This window comes from Drosophila sulfurigaster, chromosome 2L (assembly GCF_023558435.1).
Source record: "Drosophila sulfurigaster albostrigata strain 15112-1811.04 chromosome 2L, ASM2355843v2, whole genome shotgun sequence".
In the NCBI taxonomy this organism is placed as follows: Eukaryota; Metazoa; Arthropoda; class Insecta; order Diptera; family Drosophilidae; genus Drosophila; species Drosophila sulfurigaster.
The window spans coordinates 19,761,056-19,779,536 of NC_084881.1; the positions used below are offsets into that span (position 1 = coordinate 19,761,056).

The 18,481-nt window shown below is 38.2% G+C and overlaps 2 protein-coding genes across 2 annotated transcripts; one reads left to right on the top strand and one right to left on the bottom strand.

Annotated features, from left to right (window-relative positions):
- Positions 1-1,928: 1,928 nt before the first annotated feature.
- Positions 1,929-9,814, top strand: LOC133835272 (zinc finger protein OZF-like). Its single transcript, XM_062265271.1, has 8 exons — positions 1,929-2,425; positions 6,947-7,229; positions 7,292-7,657; positions 7,717-7,786; positions 7,853-7,952; positions 8,052-8,217; positions 8,280-8,363; positions 8,599-9,814. The coding sequence occupies exons 1-8, from the start codon at positions 2,240-2,242 to the stop codon at positions 8,811-8,813; spliced, it is 1,470 nt and encodes a 489-aa protein (XP_062121255.1). The 5' UTR covers positions 1,929-2,239; the 3' UTR covers positions 8,814-9,814.
- On the bottom strand, positions 9,571-18,337 carry LOC133835263 (monocarboxylate transporter 13). The gene is made up of 5 exons (XM_062265259.1): positions 17,895-18,337; positions 13,116-13,223; positions 11,896-12,123; positions 11,702-11,828; positions 9,571-11,583 (listed from the first exon to the last, which is right to left on the bottom strand). The coding sequence occupies exons 2-5, from the start codon at positions 13,216-13,218 to the stop codon at positions 10,032-10,034; spliced, it is 2,010 nt and encodes a 669-aa protein (XP_062121243.1). The 5' UTR covers positions 13,219-13,223; positions 17,895-18,337; the 3' UTR covers positions 9,571-10,031.
- Between the last annotated feature and the right edge of the window lie 144 nt (positions 18,338-18,481).

The window sequence follows — 18,481 nt, forward strand, 5'->3', positions numbered from 1 at the left end:
AAAGTGACATAAAGAACTTTTTATTTAAATATTTTGTTTAAATGTAAATTTGTATTTCAATACTATAAATCATGTTATTTTGATTTAAATATATAATTTATGTTTCATAATATTTAAAGTTCTCATCGCATGCGCAATATTAGTACAAGTTGCCGACTACGTTTACAGGGTATAGGAAGGGGGCGTGTCTAAGACACTCACCTTAAGGCCTGAGCCAGTGAAAGAGAGACGCCAATAGCAGTGAGCAGCCAAGCAAATATTCTTACAGCAATTTCAATTTGCACTCAAGCCAAAGCCGAAGAAACCGGATCTTGACTAGACACTTGAGGTAAATGAGACTCAAGACTCAGATGCTAAGATACTAAGATACTCGGATGCTCGGTAGTTATGAATGGGAGTAGTAGTTGTAGGCCAAGTGCCTGCACCTGTTCCATCCAGAAGTCGAGCACAAGTGTGTGAGAGTGTGTGTGTGTGGGTTGAGTGTGTCTCAATAGGCAGCAACATATCGAACTATAGCACAACCCAAAATGAGTGGCGTGCGTGCGAGCGAGAGGTGAGAAGAGCGAGAACATGTCTGAGTGAGATGGCGAGGGCAGAGACAGAGGCAGAGGCAGACTCAAGAATTTGAGAGGCGAGCACTTCTGTTGTCAATGATCCTGAGTAAAAGCGGCTCACTGCGAAATTTCATTCAGGTAAACACATAATGGCCATGTTAACTCAAGAAGAGTAAAAATAATACAAACGGCAGCAAAAACCAAGGAAGCTGACGTCGAGCCGAAGTCGGAGCTGAAGTCAAAACGAACTGAACTGGACTGAGGTAACGATAACAAGTGAGATGCTTGCCGAAGACTGATTACGACCGAGCGATACCCGGTAATAAGCATATTGGGTGAATTTAAAAATCAAGTATACGTAGGGTGGTCTACAAATTAATCGTATGTATGTATGTAGTTATAGGGATAAGCAGGAGATAGGCGTAAAAAGAAAAGAAATATATACAATATATTTAATTTAAAGGAAAGGAATCTAAGATTAACAGGAGATAGACGCAAATCATTGAGGGAAAAGCGAATAATGTAATATAAAATATTAATATAGTTTTTAGTAATACAATCCAATTTCTAACTGTCATCACTCCCAGTGATATACTTCTTATATGATTTAATATTCTCCCTTCTATACAAACTTTTTAAAACTCTAGATGTCTCATACTTATGATAAACCATCCTTAGCATTCTGTTAGAACAGTTGATTTATTGTAAATTGAGGATTGTTCACAATACAATATGTACATTTCATCTTCCACTATCACTCATTTACCATGCACCCTTGTGTGCTCTAGATGCCGGGTATAACAAGCGGCAGCAGCCCGCTCAACTAACAATGCAACAGGTGATGGACGGGCAAAAGCGGTCTTCGTCTTGGAGAAAAGTCAAGTTGCTACCTGTTAAAATACCTACATACATGGCCATAGTGTGTGTGTGAGTGTGTGTGTTGTACATCAAACGAAGCCTACAGGCACACACATCTAAAGACACTCACACACATACACGTACAGCTATGCATCAGCCACACATACAGACACAGCCACAGCCACACTCTGTGGCCAGAGTGGCCAAACGTGCACAGGTGCTCTTGCTCGTGCCAGAGCGTTCAAGACGAGTTTGTTTGAGATCAATTGATAGCCGTAGCTCGTCGTTCGTTCGTTCGTTTGTTCGTGTTTGTGATCGTTCATTCGCTCGTTCGTTGTTTCGCTCGTTGTGTAATGTTGATCTTGTTTTGGTAACGTAGTGGAGCATTGAGTTAAATGAGCCCGGCTCTTAATTTTGCTGCTTGCCTGCGACGACTTTTTTTTCTTCTTTTTTTTTTGTTTTTAGTACTCACGTTTGATAGTGTGCGTTGTTGGTAGTAGTTGTGAGTAGTCGCGTCGTCTGAATGGTATTGGTATTTCAAGTGTTTGCAGTTTTCCTCTCAGAAGGTCATGGCCGATTCAAGCGATCCTGATCACGCAGTATTTGTTGAGCATTGAAAGAAATGGGTGCGCTAAGTCGTAACTCGTCGTCGTAACTAAACTAAATTAAAGCAAACGCAAGCGCTAACGCAATCGCAATCGCAACATCATCGCCTCCCAAACGTCTCGACGCTCTTTCCCATTTTCCTTTTCAATTCACTCTTAATAATCGTAATTTTTTTGGGGAAATCAATTGGATTTTAAAATAGCAAAAAAAACTTAACAAAAATGGAATCGTGTGTTTTAATACCAAAAGAGTTCGGACTGGCGAAGACATTATTATCCGCGAAAAACGAGTGTCTTCTAACCGTGTGTGCAACGACCAACATCAAAAAGGGATCACTCTTCTATCCCTTCCAGGGCACTATTCGCACCGATAAAATCGAAAACCTCAAGCATCCCGGCGAAAATGATGTAAGTGTTCAATTAGTCGTTAACTCTTTTATCATTTATTAACAACAATTGGAGCATTAAATGCAAGGATTTATTTGGATTTATAGCTATTACTTTGATAATAATATTTATTTCCTGAAAGCATTTCACTTGCCACAAACAGGTCTGCTTGCAATTCGATTTATTTCGTGTTTTGATTTTCTTATGATTTTGCGAATTTTTTTTGTCACTTTACTTTTTTGAAATGGGGGGTATAAATACATATTTTATTTTTCATTTATTTTGAATATATCTATTAGACTAAATATTTCATTAAATAAATCTTAGAAAAAATCAAGTATGCGACAGGGTGTCTTATAGTATTTTATTGGTATATTGTATGTGTCAGTTGAAATATATATTTTTTTTTGTGACAAAAATCTCTAAAAAAATATCAAGTATTCGTCAGGGCGAACAAATTCTCATATGATTAGATTTTAGCCATTATTTTGTCATTTAAATTTGATTTCATAAATAGAAAACATATACGTATGTATATAAATTTTGCAAATGTTAAGTTCTAGTAATTATCAGGATTTTAATATTATTTGCATTAACAGGATCAACTAAAAAGTAAAGTCGTAAAATATTAAAAGATGCAATCTTGATAGAAATGTTCAGAATTGTGATAATTTAAGAACTGTCAGAATAAACTTCTTAAGGGTGAAACTTAGGAAATTCGCATCCCGATATCGAAGAATCTTAAAGGGTGTTGTTAGAGTGTGTTCTGGTCATATATTTAAAAATCTTCATTAATTAAAAATTGTTAGGAAATTTGGTAAAAAATGAAAAAGATTTTGTTCAAAACTAAACGATTAAATAAGTTTCTTACACAAAAGAAATTAGACTTAGAAGACTTCTAGAAATCGGAAAGTTCGTAGAAATGGAAAGAAAAGAATTACGGGTATATGATGAGGTGGGTGACTTTGCACTGTCTTCTTCAATAACCGTGAGAAAATTCCCATGCTCCTCTATAGTTAAGATATAAAAATTTAGCTTTAACTTAACCGCCCCCCGTTTGGTCAGATCTACGACTATTCTTCAAGAGTCATATAACTTGCTTCACATTTTTCTATGTGAGTTTGTGTGTGTGCGTTTTTCATGCATCGTTGGTGCAGAATTATTTTGGACAAACATGCTTATAAGTATGGACGATCCAGCCCCTCCTAAGTTTTCCCAGACGTTGCGTTGAATAATTGCTGAAGCATTAAAGAAAACTGTGAGAACTTCTTTAAAACGTCTTATGTTCGTCTTTAAGAGTTCCCAACGTCATGGGAGAGTGATCACCCCATAGACGACTCTCTGCCATATCAAAATAATTTCCGTAACACATTCCTGTTTGCATCTACCCTACACCTACATCTACACCTACTTATACACCTACATCTTCCCCACCTACTCACACACACAGCTATTTAGTATGTTGGTTTTTTATTCACACACACACACACACACACAGAAACCACAGATTAAATGTATTATAATTGTGCAATTGTCTCATTTTCATATTTTGTCATCATGTCGAGCAATCTTATAAGACGATTTCCAAATAATCACAGGAATAATAATCGAAATGATCTCAGTTTCTATAATAAGAATAAATTTATTATACTTAAAGAGTATATTGAAAATATTTCAGAATTTTGTAACAGATTTGAGAATTAATAAAAATAAGAAATAGAGAATCCTTAAAAGGGTGTTAACCAGCTGTTGCAGAAAATAAAATTAATTTAAAGAGCCCCAAAATAAAGAGCAGAAGCTGAATGTCTCAGCCACTGTTTTCGATTAAAAAGAAAGAGAGCCTTAGTTTCATATTTAAAATCGTTTCATTTTTGCCGACGGAGTTGGCCAAAACGATTTCGCCGCTGTTGTTGGCCAAGAATTGGGACTGAGAGAACAGAAAAATGAATTAAGTTTAAACGCTAAACATACATATATCGTGTGCGGAGATCAATTGAGAAAAGCGAGCATATTTAATTTGAATAAATTATGCCTAAGCCAAATAAAACAATATTGGATAGGTAGCAATTGATGCTACCGATGCGATGCACGGATGCCAAGAAGCCAAGAGGCCGAGATGCCAAGCTGCCCGGTTGCTCAGTTGCTCAGTTGCCAAGAAGCCCAGATGCTGAGATGCCCAGATGCAGGGAGCAATCTGCAGTGGCATTAAATCTTCGGCACCTCGAAGATTACAATCCTTGCTGGCAACAATTTCAAACGCCCGAGGCTAACCTGTTGTGCCTTTCGTGTGCGTGAGCGAGAAAGAGGGCGTGTGAGCAAGAGAGCCAGCGACAGGTACAACCGGAAGTGGCTACTGCGCAGCAGCAGCAGCAGCAACAACAACGACGACGGCAACAACAACAACGACGACGGCAACGGCAACGGCAACATATCTTCATATGTATAAACATGTGTGCGCATAAGTGCTCTTGTACCTACAACAGTAGCATATGCACTCTGCGTATGATTATCAATTATCGGATCAGCATTGCATACATATCCTCCTCATATGTATTTATGTTATATACGTACGTATTGTGCATCTGACCAGATGGCTCCGCAATTTTCGACCATGAAATGCAGAATTTTCAAATTGCCCGAGAGGAAGATTTGAAATTCTTTTAATCACCATAATAACGAATTCTTTAATTATGTATATTTATTAAAAACAACTATTCTTTATACATATATTCAAAAACTCTTTTTTATAATATTATTTCAATATTTATCAGAGTAAAAGAAAACTTATCTTTTAAAATATTTACAGAGGTGTTTTCTAAAATCTTTTGCTTCCAAAATTATTATTTTTATAAATTTAGATTTAATTCAGAGAAAGAATTTATATCTTCTAAAATATTTACAGAAGTTATTTCTAAAATCTCGATCACATTCTTTTGGTTCTTATCTTAAAATAAATATATATCACAGAAAAAGTTGAAGATTTCGTATATTAAAGTTACAAAGGATATAAATAAATTTGCGATATAGTACAAAAATTATATTTATTTTAAAATTTGAAATTAGAGCACTTATTTTGAATTAGACATTTTAAGAACTTGGTTGAACATTGTAAATTGTGCCGTTAGATCGATCGGCGAATTTGGAAATGTATATTGGAGGACCCTTTAATATATGCAGTCCTCCCCAAGGCTTGTTATATAGTTTGTTGTTCTTTTAAAACACACACACACACATACACATAGGCACACATACTATAAATATATGTGGACGATATGTGGACGATGGATGCGAGAGTCTTTTAACTCGTAAAACCGGCACATCCAGTTCTGCAACCTCGGCATAATGAATGGCAAATTGCATCTGCTCTTAGCATACGTCGAGTACGATCGCGCGCGCGACTTCGAATGCGAGTGTGAGTGCGAGTGCTTGGTATCGGTGCAAGTAGCAGGAGGAGGAGGAGGAGGAGGTGGAGGCTCTTACAAAAATAGTTAATTGAGAACCAATGATTGCTACTTCCCTGCTGCCAATTTCAATAACTCAAGAATTTTCATAAAAGCGAACGAATAATAAAGAAATAATGATGTTGCTATTAGTAATATATGAATATGTAGATTCAAAATATTTTGGGTTCTAATAAATAAATATGTGGGGTACATATTTAATAAAAATTAAAAATTCTAATTTGACTTATTGTTATACAAAAAATGTAACAAAAAATTACAAGTTAATATGATAAACATAAAAAATATTAATACAAAAGTATATACTGTGATTAAAACCAGTATGCTTGACCACTAAATACCCTGTATCCCTCACGCATACACACATACACACACACACACACATTGAAATAATCATGCACCTTGCAGACAACGAACGACAGGTGACGCTAACTCTGCTACCCTTGTTTCAGGGAATATGGGTAAAGGTTTCTTGAGTAACGTCTTTCGAACACTTATTGCTTGCAGCATGTGTTTTTTCATTGGTACCCTTGCTGAGGGTCTTACAATCAATCTAACATAATGCAAGAGGCATGCGCCAGGACGACTCTCTGATCCTCTATCCACCTGTTTCCTTCCTAAATTAATCCTCTGAAATTCTCTTTGTTTCTATATTTGTGAGAAGTGTTCAGCTTATGTTACCATGAATGGAATGAAATGATAAACTGAAAATCAATTAAATCTATTTCAGAACTTTTGTATTTGTAGTAGCAAATAATTGTAAGTAAATATTATTCTTGAAATAAACTAAAGCCATCATACCTTACTTGTTGTCTCAAAAACACCTGTTGACTTCCTTCAAGGGTTGGGCTAAGGACCGCTGAGGTCCTCGAAGGACCCGCATAGAACAGGTTGCGTTAAGCCAATTTTACACGCTAATTCCACAGGCGCTCAATTTACTTTTAAGAAAACTTCTTGAATAAACAAAAAGGTACACTAGAAAAAAGGCTAGGGAATTCGGAGATATGTATTTCTCGCATACTAAAATATATATTATCTACATGCATATATAACAAGTATTATTTTCTTTCATTTTTTGCAGTTGAGATACCGCTATGGGCTCTATCATGAGGTTTCACAAAACTATGGAACCCGTGTGCATCATTGTAATTGGATTCGATTCCTCAGAACCGCTGGCTCGTTCTCCTCTGATGTGAATCTGATCTGTACGATGGTCAAGGGTGATCCATTATATGAAGTTATCAAACCAATTAAAATCTACCAAGAATTAGTTGCATATTATCTACCCGAACGTCCCGAAGAGAGTATATTTATGAATCTGCGTTCAACGCTCTACAGACAGGCCATGGACTCGATTCTTCAAGGTAAGCATCGACATTTCAACAACCCATTTTAGATATTTAAAGATCTCCTTTTCATTAATTAGATACTCCATTGGACTTGTCTTTAACACTGATGTATAAAATACCAAATTTACCACTTTCTCCGCCTTCAAGTGAGGATGAGCAAAAGTCCATGTTGAGTGATTCTTCTGGTTCTTTATGTTCACTCAATGAAAGCACAAACGATAATTCAACGACTTCATCAACATCGTTAGATGAATTGAAGAAGACCATATACGAAGATGTTGAAGTTATCGCCCATAAAACAAACATTACCCATAAAAACTATCAATATTCGCCGACAAAAAAGCGCATCGGACGAAGTGAAAGATCGTTGCTACCCTGTGAAGTTTGCCGCAAAGCCTTCGATAGGCCAAGTCTTCTTAAGAGGCATATGAGAACACATACGGGTGAGTTAAAAAAAATGCCTACTATATATGATATATTTATATGATTTTCTTTGCTGCAGGTGAAAAGCCACATATTTGTTTGGTGTGCGGCAAGGGATTCAGTACTTCCAGTTCTTTAAATACTCATAGGTATGTGTACCTTACTTGAAATATATTTTTAAAACATTTTAAGTAACATAATATATTTGCAAACAGGCGAATTCATTCGGGGGAAAAGCCGCACGAGTGCCAAGTGTGTGGAAAACGGTTTACAGCTAGCAGTAATCTTTATTATCATAGAATGACTCACATTAAGGTAATATTTATATCTTATTTCATTTTTTTGTTACATTTCTAATTAAAGGAATGTCATGAATTTAACATTTATTAATCCGTTTTTCCATCCATCCAACAGGAAAAACCCCACAAGTGCAATTTATGCGCAAAATCCTTCCCTACTCCTGGAGATTTGAAATCCCATAAGTACGTTCATAGTGGCTCATGGCCCTTCAAGTGTTCCATTTGCTTCCGCGGGTTTTCAAAGCAAACAAATTTAAAGAATCATTTGTTTCTGCATAGCGGTAAGTTCTTCTTAGTAAACTTTTGAATCTTCAGTTACTAATATTTATAATCTAATTTTTAGGAGATAAACCACACGGCTGCGAATTATGTAAAAAGAGATTTGCATTGGCCTGCAATTTGAGGGCGCATATGAAGACACACGATGGTAAGTTAATAAACATTAAAATGCATTTATTTTTATATATTCACAAAGTTTAGATCGATACAAATAATACTTAGTAAAGCATTGAATACTTATGAGATTGCTTATCTGATCCCATGCCCATAACTTGTTATAATAAAACATAGATGGCGCTAGTTGTTATATGCTACTTTTGAGAACACTTTTGAATGTATTGTAAGGAATATTACTTATCAAATTGACATTTCTTTTCTTTTAGGTACTTCCCAAGATGAATGTATTCGCTGTGGAAAGGCGTTTGTTGCCACAGGAAGCGAATCGCAGCAAAGGAAAAGGTGTAGCAAATGCTTGGATCTGAGTGAATCTACAGATGATGGAGAGAAATCTGGTTTTCAATCAGATCAAAGTATTTCGACTGAAGAAGAAGAGGAATACGAGTCTTCAAATGGTGCAACAGAATTTAGTGACAAATAAATAAATGAAGAATTATGTTATGTGTGTGAATGAATGTGTATGTGTACTTAAGATTACGAGGCCATTCTTTAAGGATCACTTTATAGAGGGAGCGACGATAAGGATGAAGACAACGATGACTGATGCTAATATAATAAATTATTCCCAATTAGTGTCAGTAGTTTTAGAATATGACCAAAAATTTTAAATTTTTATATCAATCTATCGATTTGTGTGATTTTAAATAACAAACAACGCTTACAAACACAATAAATCAACATGGATTTAATTTATTAACATTACAAAACTCCACGACAATTATATTTATACGAATGTAATTTTATCTGAGAGCAGATGAATTAAAAACGAATATTAATATTGAATTAAAGTTTTGTGGCTTTTTATGCTTAATTTTATTTAACAGTGTGCTTAATTTCATGAGAAACAATTCAAATTTGCGCCAACGTTCGATATTTTCCACAAAATCGATAAATTGCGTTACCATAAAATAGATTTTTAAGAACTATTTTTTATGGAAAAAGAGGACTGAATGAAATCATCTAAAAGTTTAAATTGGAGTCTAGTATACTAAAGAACAAATAGAAATTATAATTTTGGTCAGCAAATAAACCCTTAAGCTTCCCATAAAAATCGATATCAAGTAATTTTCGATAGCTCCCCACTACGCCGTTGCCATTCACAACGAACGCACTTCAACGCAATGCGGCTTCGTTTAAAATGGCGGTCAGTTCAAATATAAGATAAGAAATAAAACAAATAGCTTTTTTTAATTTTCAGTTTTTACTGCTTTTTTTGAGTTTTTTTGTTTTTGTTTTTCAGCATATTTATAGAAAAAATATTTTTCATTTCTTAAATTTTCACTGCTACACACTTTTCACATATTATTTGTTATTGGGCTTAAGCTATAAATTGATTTTAAGTAAACAATAAATTGTAATAATTATACAATATAATAATTAAGACTTAACAGTTAGACAAAAAAAGCTGATGGAAGAAACAAATTAACAATTTCCAAAATTTCCAATGCCATTTAGGTCTAATCATCATCTTTATCATCATCATCATCTACGTCTTCATTACATTATATTATTCCCCCATTCGTTCAACTGTCAACTCGCGATCTCCCACTTCTGTCTTGCTCCTTATCATCCTCTTTTGTACGCATTTAAAGCCTAACAACTAATTGTAATTGTACGTGGGGTGTTGGCTTTTTGGTTTTCAATAACCAGCATCGACAGCTTCCTCATCAAGTTGCGCCTCCAATTTCGCCTCCTCTTCGGCTTTGCGTCGCTCAATCCAGGGCATAAATGACCACAAGCTGGCACCGACAAGGAGCGTCAGGCCGAGCGTATGGAAGAGCGGATTGTAGTCCTTGACCGACTCGGTCCAATAGTTGCAAAGTGGCGGACCCACCAGCTGCAATATGCCATTGACAAACAGGCTGATGCCATAGGATGATGTTAGGCGTTCCGTGCCCAACATATCGGCCATTATGACGGCCGTAATGCCCACATAAATGCCCGATGCGAGACCAAAGAGTGCACACCAAAAGCTCACTGCGCCATAGGTGTAGGCAAAGGGCAGTAATGCTAATGAAACGCCCGAAACTGAGAGGCCGCCGACGAAATACCATGTCTTGGGTATGAAACCCATGTCGGATAGCGCCGAACCACCAATGCGGCCAATTAAATCCGTTGCCGACACCACAGACAAAAGATAGGCGGCCATGGATTTGTCGAAACCTCGGTTTAAGCCAAAGGCGGGCAACAGAATGATGAAGTTGGTGTAGCTGATGGCGTTCGTTGAGTTCGAGATGAGTATGACCAAGTACATGGGATCTCTAAGCAAGCTTAGATCGAAGAATTTGCTGCGTTGACTCTGCTGCTGTTTGCCGCCGCCCTTCACATCATCCGCTCGAGTGGCATCCGATGAGGCATGATCACCGCCGGCTTTGTCACTGCCCGCCGAGCGTAGCGATAAGTGTGACGAGAATTCCTTGGGCTGGAAGGACAATGTGCTGCCGTGATACGGCGTGCTGATGTACAGAAAACTGCTGGTCGATGGCGAGCGCTTGGAGAGACGATTGCGTGAGCTGTTTCTCGCCGCCAGCCGATTGGAGCTGGAGCGTCCCTCGGGCACGGCATACAATGATGACTGTGAATTCAATTGACCCGGCGTGAAGGTCTGATTGCGCTGGGGCAGACGCACTGGGGTGCTAATCTTGCGTGCACGGGGCTGGAACTCATCACCTGTCTTGCTATAGTTCTGGACAACAGCAGCCGAAGCGCTGCGTATAAACTGTTGCTTGTTATCGGCATCGTCGGCCAAATACAGCGGTGATGGTGGTGAATTGTATGGCAACAAATGCTTTTCGTCCATCTGATCCGTCTCTGCGGTCGGAGCCGTTGGCGTTGGCTTCTCATCGACATTCTCGAACTTCATCACAATGCCAATGTCCTCCTCTTCGGGTATATCGTCCAGTGCTTGGCGAGCGCGTGGTACTCGCACCATATGCTGCTCCACGGGCTCATAGAACAATGCACCCACCAGCACATTCAACGTGATGCCACCCATAATCAAGCATGAGCCACGATAGCCATACGCCTCCAGCAGCCAACGCAACACAGGTGGCAATATGATGGAGCCGAGGGCACTGCCCGAGATGCACAGGCCATTGGCCAGACCGCGCAGCTTCACGAAGTACGAGGTGACAATGTACACTGTGGGGGGAAATGAAAGTCCGGCTCCGATGCCAACCAGAACGCCATAACTACATTAACGAAAAGAAAGGGATTCCCAAGTTAATTAATGATGTGATTTGAATAATTAGAATCAGGTTAAACTGGCAGTGGCGAAATAACCAGTTGCTGTGTTGCGTTGTGACCTACCTTATATATAAGTAACCAACGGAGGATGCCCAAAATGATAAGATCATGCCAAGGGATGCGGAGACGGCGCCTATCAACGTTACCGTGCGATAGGAATACTTGACTGACAGAATACTCGAAACAGGTCCTAGAGAGAGAGCGAAAAATAATTAATTCAAGATGCATACTGTAGTTAATTAGTTGTGGAGTCTTACCCAATGAACTGTACAGGAAATAACACAAGGCCGGAATCCAGGCCGACTTCGTTTGTGAGACTTCAAAGGCCTCCGTGAACTCAACGAATAGCACACCGAAACTCTTGATGGTACCCGGAATGAGAATGTTGCACAGACACGCACCAAAGAGAACTAACCAACCCCATCCTCCATCGGGCGGCACCAGATCATATTCACTGCTGTCATCCTTCTTGTTCAGCAGACTAACTGCAAATAGATAGAAGATTGAACAAAACAATTATAGATAAAGATTACGCACGATATGATCGACCTATCCACTTTGCTAAAGACTTTCCCCGGCTATTTCTCGAGTGTCTTACAAATATACTTTAAGTGGGGGTCTTTTGCCAGCCTATAGTCCAAATAATGTCATATCTTATCGGTAAGTGTCGGGACTACTAACTGCGATCAATCGCTTATTACGTGGCTCGCGTGATTTTGTCCAGACCAGAAAGAATAGGGCGGGCACTGCTCCAATTTTTTATAATTTTTTTTTGGTGACTGCCCGCGAATACAAGAAAATACGCAAACTGATAGCGCCATCTGTGTGTGAGTGAGTGTGTGTATGTTTCTAGCTAAGCCGGCGAAACGTGTCACAACTACCAATGGGGCTGGATGGATGAACTACGTCGACGTCAATGATACGCATTCCGAGGCCTCGTGCCTAGCGGTTTTATTAATATTGCGATTTTGGTTGTCAGCGTCCGGTAAAATGATTAACTTTGATACTTTGTGCTGCAATCTAGGCAACCAAGCAAAATAGCGATGCGGTCGCGAATGATTCAATAACTGGCCACTAGAGGAACGAAGAAGACAGCGCATAGCGAGTATTTATTTATGTTTTTCCTGATGCTTTCTAGTTAAAAGCTAGACTGTACCGATTACTAACTGAGTCACCATCATAAATCATCTACAAAGGGCTTAAGTAAATAATAGTGCATTTATACATTTATGTATGTATGTACATATGTATGTGTTTGTCCATGACAAGTTGTTGATATGATCGATTGAGGTTATGTGCCCATTGAGCTGTCGCACGATCAATCAAAATAACAAATGTGTCTCCATCGTACTTAGCATAGTAGATGGAATTAAGATATACTACTACAATACACTATTATTGATATTGTCATTCAATCAATTCAATAAAAGCAATTATTGTCGGTATTTTTGTTATTGTATGCAAATCGATTACTGACCTGTTTTATCACTCTTTTCTTTTGTTGATCCGTTTTTTAATTTATGCTCTTTGTTGTTTGCTTTATTTGCATTTTGTGTGCTTAGAACTTTTTCCTTATGCATGGTCTCTGTAGGAGTAAAAGAAATAGAAAGAGAGCGTTTATTTACCATATGTTTGTTGTTGTTTCTAATTGTTACGTTACTTGTATGTTTGTATGTGCGTCTGTATATGCGTGTGAAGGAACTGCAGCAGGGCTAGATATACGAGGGATGCAATGAACAGTGCAAGAAAAAGAGATGAGAACAGGAAACTGACAATGCGGGACAGCTATATTTGGCATTAAATATGCGCATATACATTGAATGTGTATGTGTGTGAAAGTTGTGTATGTGTGTTTAAAAGACTGGCAGCTGAGCGTGTTATTTATTATGGCGTCTAATCTTGGTTTATGGTTCTTCTAAGTAATTGCATGCTAAATGACAGAACATGTTTCGTCATTAAATCATCGCTGCGCACAATCGGCACCGGATTCGGGGATCCGGCATCAACCGCAGCAGCCGCCGCAGAACAGCTGCTGATAAACCGCTAGAGTACAAAATTCAATTTCATTGAAAGTTTGTAAACCTCACACGCACGCACGCACATACATACATACACATGTACATGCATACGTCTATAGAATTTTGTAGAGCGAATAGAAGCAAATTTTGTTGTGGCGTGATCCTATTCCCCCGCCCCTCATAACATCTCACCACCCACATTGTCAACCCACTCGGCAAACAAAGCATTGCCCCATGTCATGCACAATGACTCATGCAAGATGTTGATCACTTGACGCTACGTCAAGGATCATGATGATCATGTCAGAGAAAGAGATAGCAACATACATAACATAATTTCGCACTACTGACTGTGTAAATATTTTGTAGTATTTTTTTTCGTTTTTTGCGTTGTCGCTAGTGTTGAAACTGCTTTTAGCTGGGGCCTTATGACGTCATAGGTGCCAACTATATAGAAATATATGTACATAAATATTCACAGAACGCAAAACAAAACAAAACGAAAACATCGTTCACAATTATTGGAGGGGAATTTTTATGCGCTGTATAAATCTAAAGATCATGCTGGAAAGGGGTATATCGACTATAGAGTAAATCAGAAAGGCCAAAAACAAATGCAACACATTAATTTCAGCAATGACAAACAAAGGTCGCTCTTTCTACGATTATTTAACAAAAAATCGTAAATTAAAAAAAAAAATTATTCGGAACGTCATCGATTTAATTAATACGAATTTGTGATATCTATGAAGTTTCTAGGTCAGCTGATAGCTGAGCCGATCGACTTCGCACTAAACTTAAACATTTTATTCTTTGTTTATTGTCTGGGACATAAGATATGTGTTTATTAAATCAAAGAGTGTGTAGAAAGAGTGGGAGAAAGATTGTTTTGATTTTTATTGTGAATTGGGAATTGGGAACAACGCCATCAGTTCGTTTGTTGCCCCGCTATATAGAGGCTGAAGGTCGTTTCCTGGGAAGTTATTAAACTAAAATTTGCGCAAAAACAAATACTGTTACAAATTTAAATTCAATTGGCGCCTCAAATTGAAATGTATTGACAACAATTACGTATTCCACTTACTATAAAAAAAAAACAAAAAACAAAATAAAACGAACACGAGGTCTGTTTGCTAGTTGTTCGATTGTGGGGCTGCATTGGGTGGCGTTACGCCCAGTGAATCGCGTTGATCATTTAGAGCAAAGCTCAATTATACGAATTGTTTCAAATCAATTCGATTGCTATCCACACACAAGCGCAACGCAACAAAGCGGAATTAACAGATAAATGTTACTTTTAACAGCCTGGGCGTCTGTTAATAAACATTTAATGCCAAAGCCTTGCTCGATAATAACCCTGACTTTAAATATCGATCACGCTAAAACCAGCTTAATCGCCTGTTGCGATATTTATGAGTTGTTTTTTTTTACGTTTGTTGTAACACTAAGTAATTGAAGAGAAAATTGTTAGCACATATCGTTTGCCACAGTCAGACATAATAAATCACATAGAAATAATTTAAACTTGTGAGAAAAACGACAGATGTGCGGGTTTTAGTTTTAGTCGCTCTACGGTTCACCTCTAATCTAACAGAAGGGTTATATCGTATATATAATTTAATAAGTAATTACAAACACGTTTAAGACATTACCCTTTAAGGGCTGAGAAAATGGCGTAGTGTTCAAACAATGCCAATTGATTTTGACTCTGGTCGCCGCCTCAAAGATGAAGAGAGGGAATCGATCAGGCGTTGTTACGCTTCAATTACTTGTTACTAGTTGCTGATAAAAAATCAGTTTGTGTGAATAGTTTTTTTCTTTCTATATTTATTCTTATGACGTGTGGCAGCATTTCTGCCACATTCAACAACAAGCAAACAAAAACACTAACGGCCTCGTCAAAACAATAATAATAAAAAAGCAGATAAGCGTAGTGTAAATGCTGCTGGGTTGAGAGACTACAATACTATATGTGAGATAAGCAAGCAGACCCGTTAACTGACAAAAGCCGCGCGTCGGCGCACTGCATAGATAATAAAGCGCATACCCATATGTTATAAATATATATATTTCTCTGGGTTGCAATAAAAATTCCAAGAATATTTTTTAAACGCTACTTATAAAGGCATTAAGAAGGTTTAACACCGTGTTGAGACAGGTCAAAAAAGACAGCTGCGATTTGAACTGTAGGTAAACAAGTACGTCTCTATGAGTGTTTGTGTGTGTGCATGATTCAAAGTAAATGCAGGTAGAGCAGAGACAAAGGCGCAGACATGTCGACGACAATGACAATGAGTTGGCAGCGCCTTTTGTCTGCTTGTAAATAAACAGATAGAAAAGCGTGAGTGGGAGAGCGGCAGAAAGGGGAAGTGCAGTGTGATCAGCAGCTGTTATCGATAACAGTCAATTAACGTTTTAACATTTGAGTGCAGGGCATGTTAAACACAATTATGTATATACTATGTTTACACACAATGTTTAAACAGTGCATTGCCCCTTGGCCAGATGCATGCAGAACAATAAACAAAGCAGCAGCCGCCGCCTTAAGTAGCAGAAATCACAGAACAAAAGATGCCAATTGTGGCCAAAATGCTAAGAAGAAAAGCAAAGTCCAGTGCTCGCCACGCTTTGTGATTGATCATCTTATTTCTCCCTCTTCACTGACGCAATGAGTAGAACGTAACATGGGCATAACAGCGACCGATTAGAGATTGATTCCACTTATCGATAACACATACAACGCAGCACATTCTCAGCTTATCTTAATCCGTAATCTCAGCATGGCGAAGCACTAAAAATATTACATCATTAATGGCGTTAAACAAAGTTTATTCATGTGCTGATAACAATAACAATGACAACTTTTACTTAACTGTAGTCTGTGCGCACATTATTATTGTTATTTGCATTAAGTAGACTGGCCGCGCCCCAAGTAAACGAATGGTTGGTAATAATTTTTTTGACCAATAAATCAACTACTGTTAATGATTTTTCAACGTGTAAATGCGTCACATTAAGAATACAAAATAAATATATTTATATATATGGGCATAAATCATCAGCAACGAAAAGTTTCTCCTTGATGCTTTCTAGCAATGATCTGATCTGTGTTGTCGAAACGAATAACGAATTTCGAAGATAGGGTCAAATGGCAACATTGACCCAATTTACTTACGACGCACTTCAAAAAACGAACAAAAAACAGAGCAAACAAGTATTTGTATTGCGATACGTAACAGAACGTAGCAGAACAACAGCCAAGAGCAATAACAACAATAACAGCAGAACAGCAACTATAACAACAGTAGGAGCAACAACTATAGCAGCCGTAAGAGCAATAACAGTATCAGCATCATCAAGAGCAATAACACCAACAACAACAATAACAGCAGTACGAGCAATAACAGGAGCAACAATAGTAAGACCAACAACATCAAGAGTAACAGTCTGCTTAGCGGGCCCCCCCACTAACACACTGACATTTATGCTACTGTTGCTGCTGTGCCGCTGCCTACGCCGTCGTTGGCGCGTCAACGTTGGCTATACTCGTCGTATACTGTTGCGCGCGTGTCGGGGCCTGCGTGCTTCAGACTTGCAGTAACACACACAACACAGCAGTAAGAGAGCAGCGGCAGAGCAAAACCAAAAAAAAAAAACGTTACGTGGGGTGGCATTGACGACGACGGCAGCAACACTAACAACAACAATATGAGTTATCACAGATTTTCTAGCATAAACAAGATATGGCTAACATTGCTGTTATCACGTCATTTCAACGCCCACAAATTCAAATCTGCGCTCACACAAAAATAGTGCAGCAGCTGTAACAGCAACAACCATAGCAACGTGCAAAAATTGAAAGCAAATCACGAAACGCAACACAAAAGCTTTTGTCACACTTTGTGACTTTGCTTTTTGTGTTTTTGTTCTTCTTCTTCTGTTGCTGCTGCTGCCTGGCTGCTGTTGTTGTTGTAGTTCATCGCCCTTGAAGCGTTGGCTGCTGCTGCCAAAAGGGGTCGGGGCCTGTGTAAGGGGTTGGTGGAGGGAGGGAGAGGGGCTTAGGCAAGGTAATGTTTTTTCTCATTTCATTTTATTTGTAAGTGTATTTGTGCCTGTTTTGCCTGTCACAGATAATTGCGCCCTGTTGTGATTGTATTTGTGCATGCGTCAGCTGTTCGTTCTCGTTTTTATTTTTTGTTTGTTTTTGTTGTGTGTATGAATGCATTTTAATAACTTACCTTAAATTTAATTGTTTAGCTAATTTTAAATTCGTCCTGAGCGGGCAGCAACAACAACAAAACACACACTAGTACACACTCACACTCACGCACACACGTACTTATACACATACACACATATACTGACGCACGTTTTTTGCACGTTTCTATAATGAATGATTTGGTTGTTGTGTTTTTATTGGTTTTTGGCTGTTACATGACATTGGGTCAGCAGTGTTGTTGTTGTGATTTCAGTTGTAAATTGATTAATTATTTTTTGTTGTTTTTTTGCAAAATTAACTACACTATACATAGATTATATACACAATTATTAGACGTATTTTTTGTGTTCGAAATTTATGTACAAAAACAAAACGCGAAAAACGAAAGGTTCCCGTCGTCGTCGTTTCACGCGCACACCACCCACACGACGTGCCACACTCTCAGACGTGGAAAAACAAATGAACGTACGGCTGCTCGCGACTCGCACCAGAGAGCCGCTCCGCTGCGGAACGAACGTAATGCGGAACTGGAACCGTGTTGTGAACGAACCTGTGCAGCGGTGTGCTGTTAAACATTCATTCAAAATATCCATACAGGTAAAATGT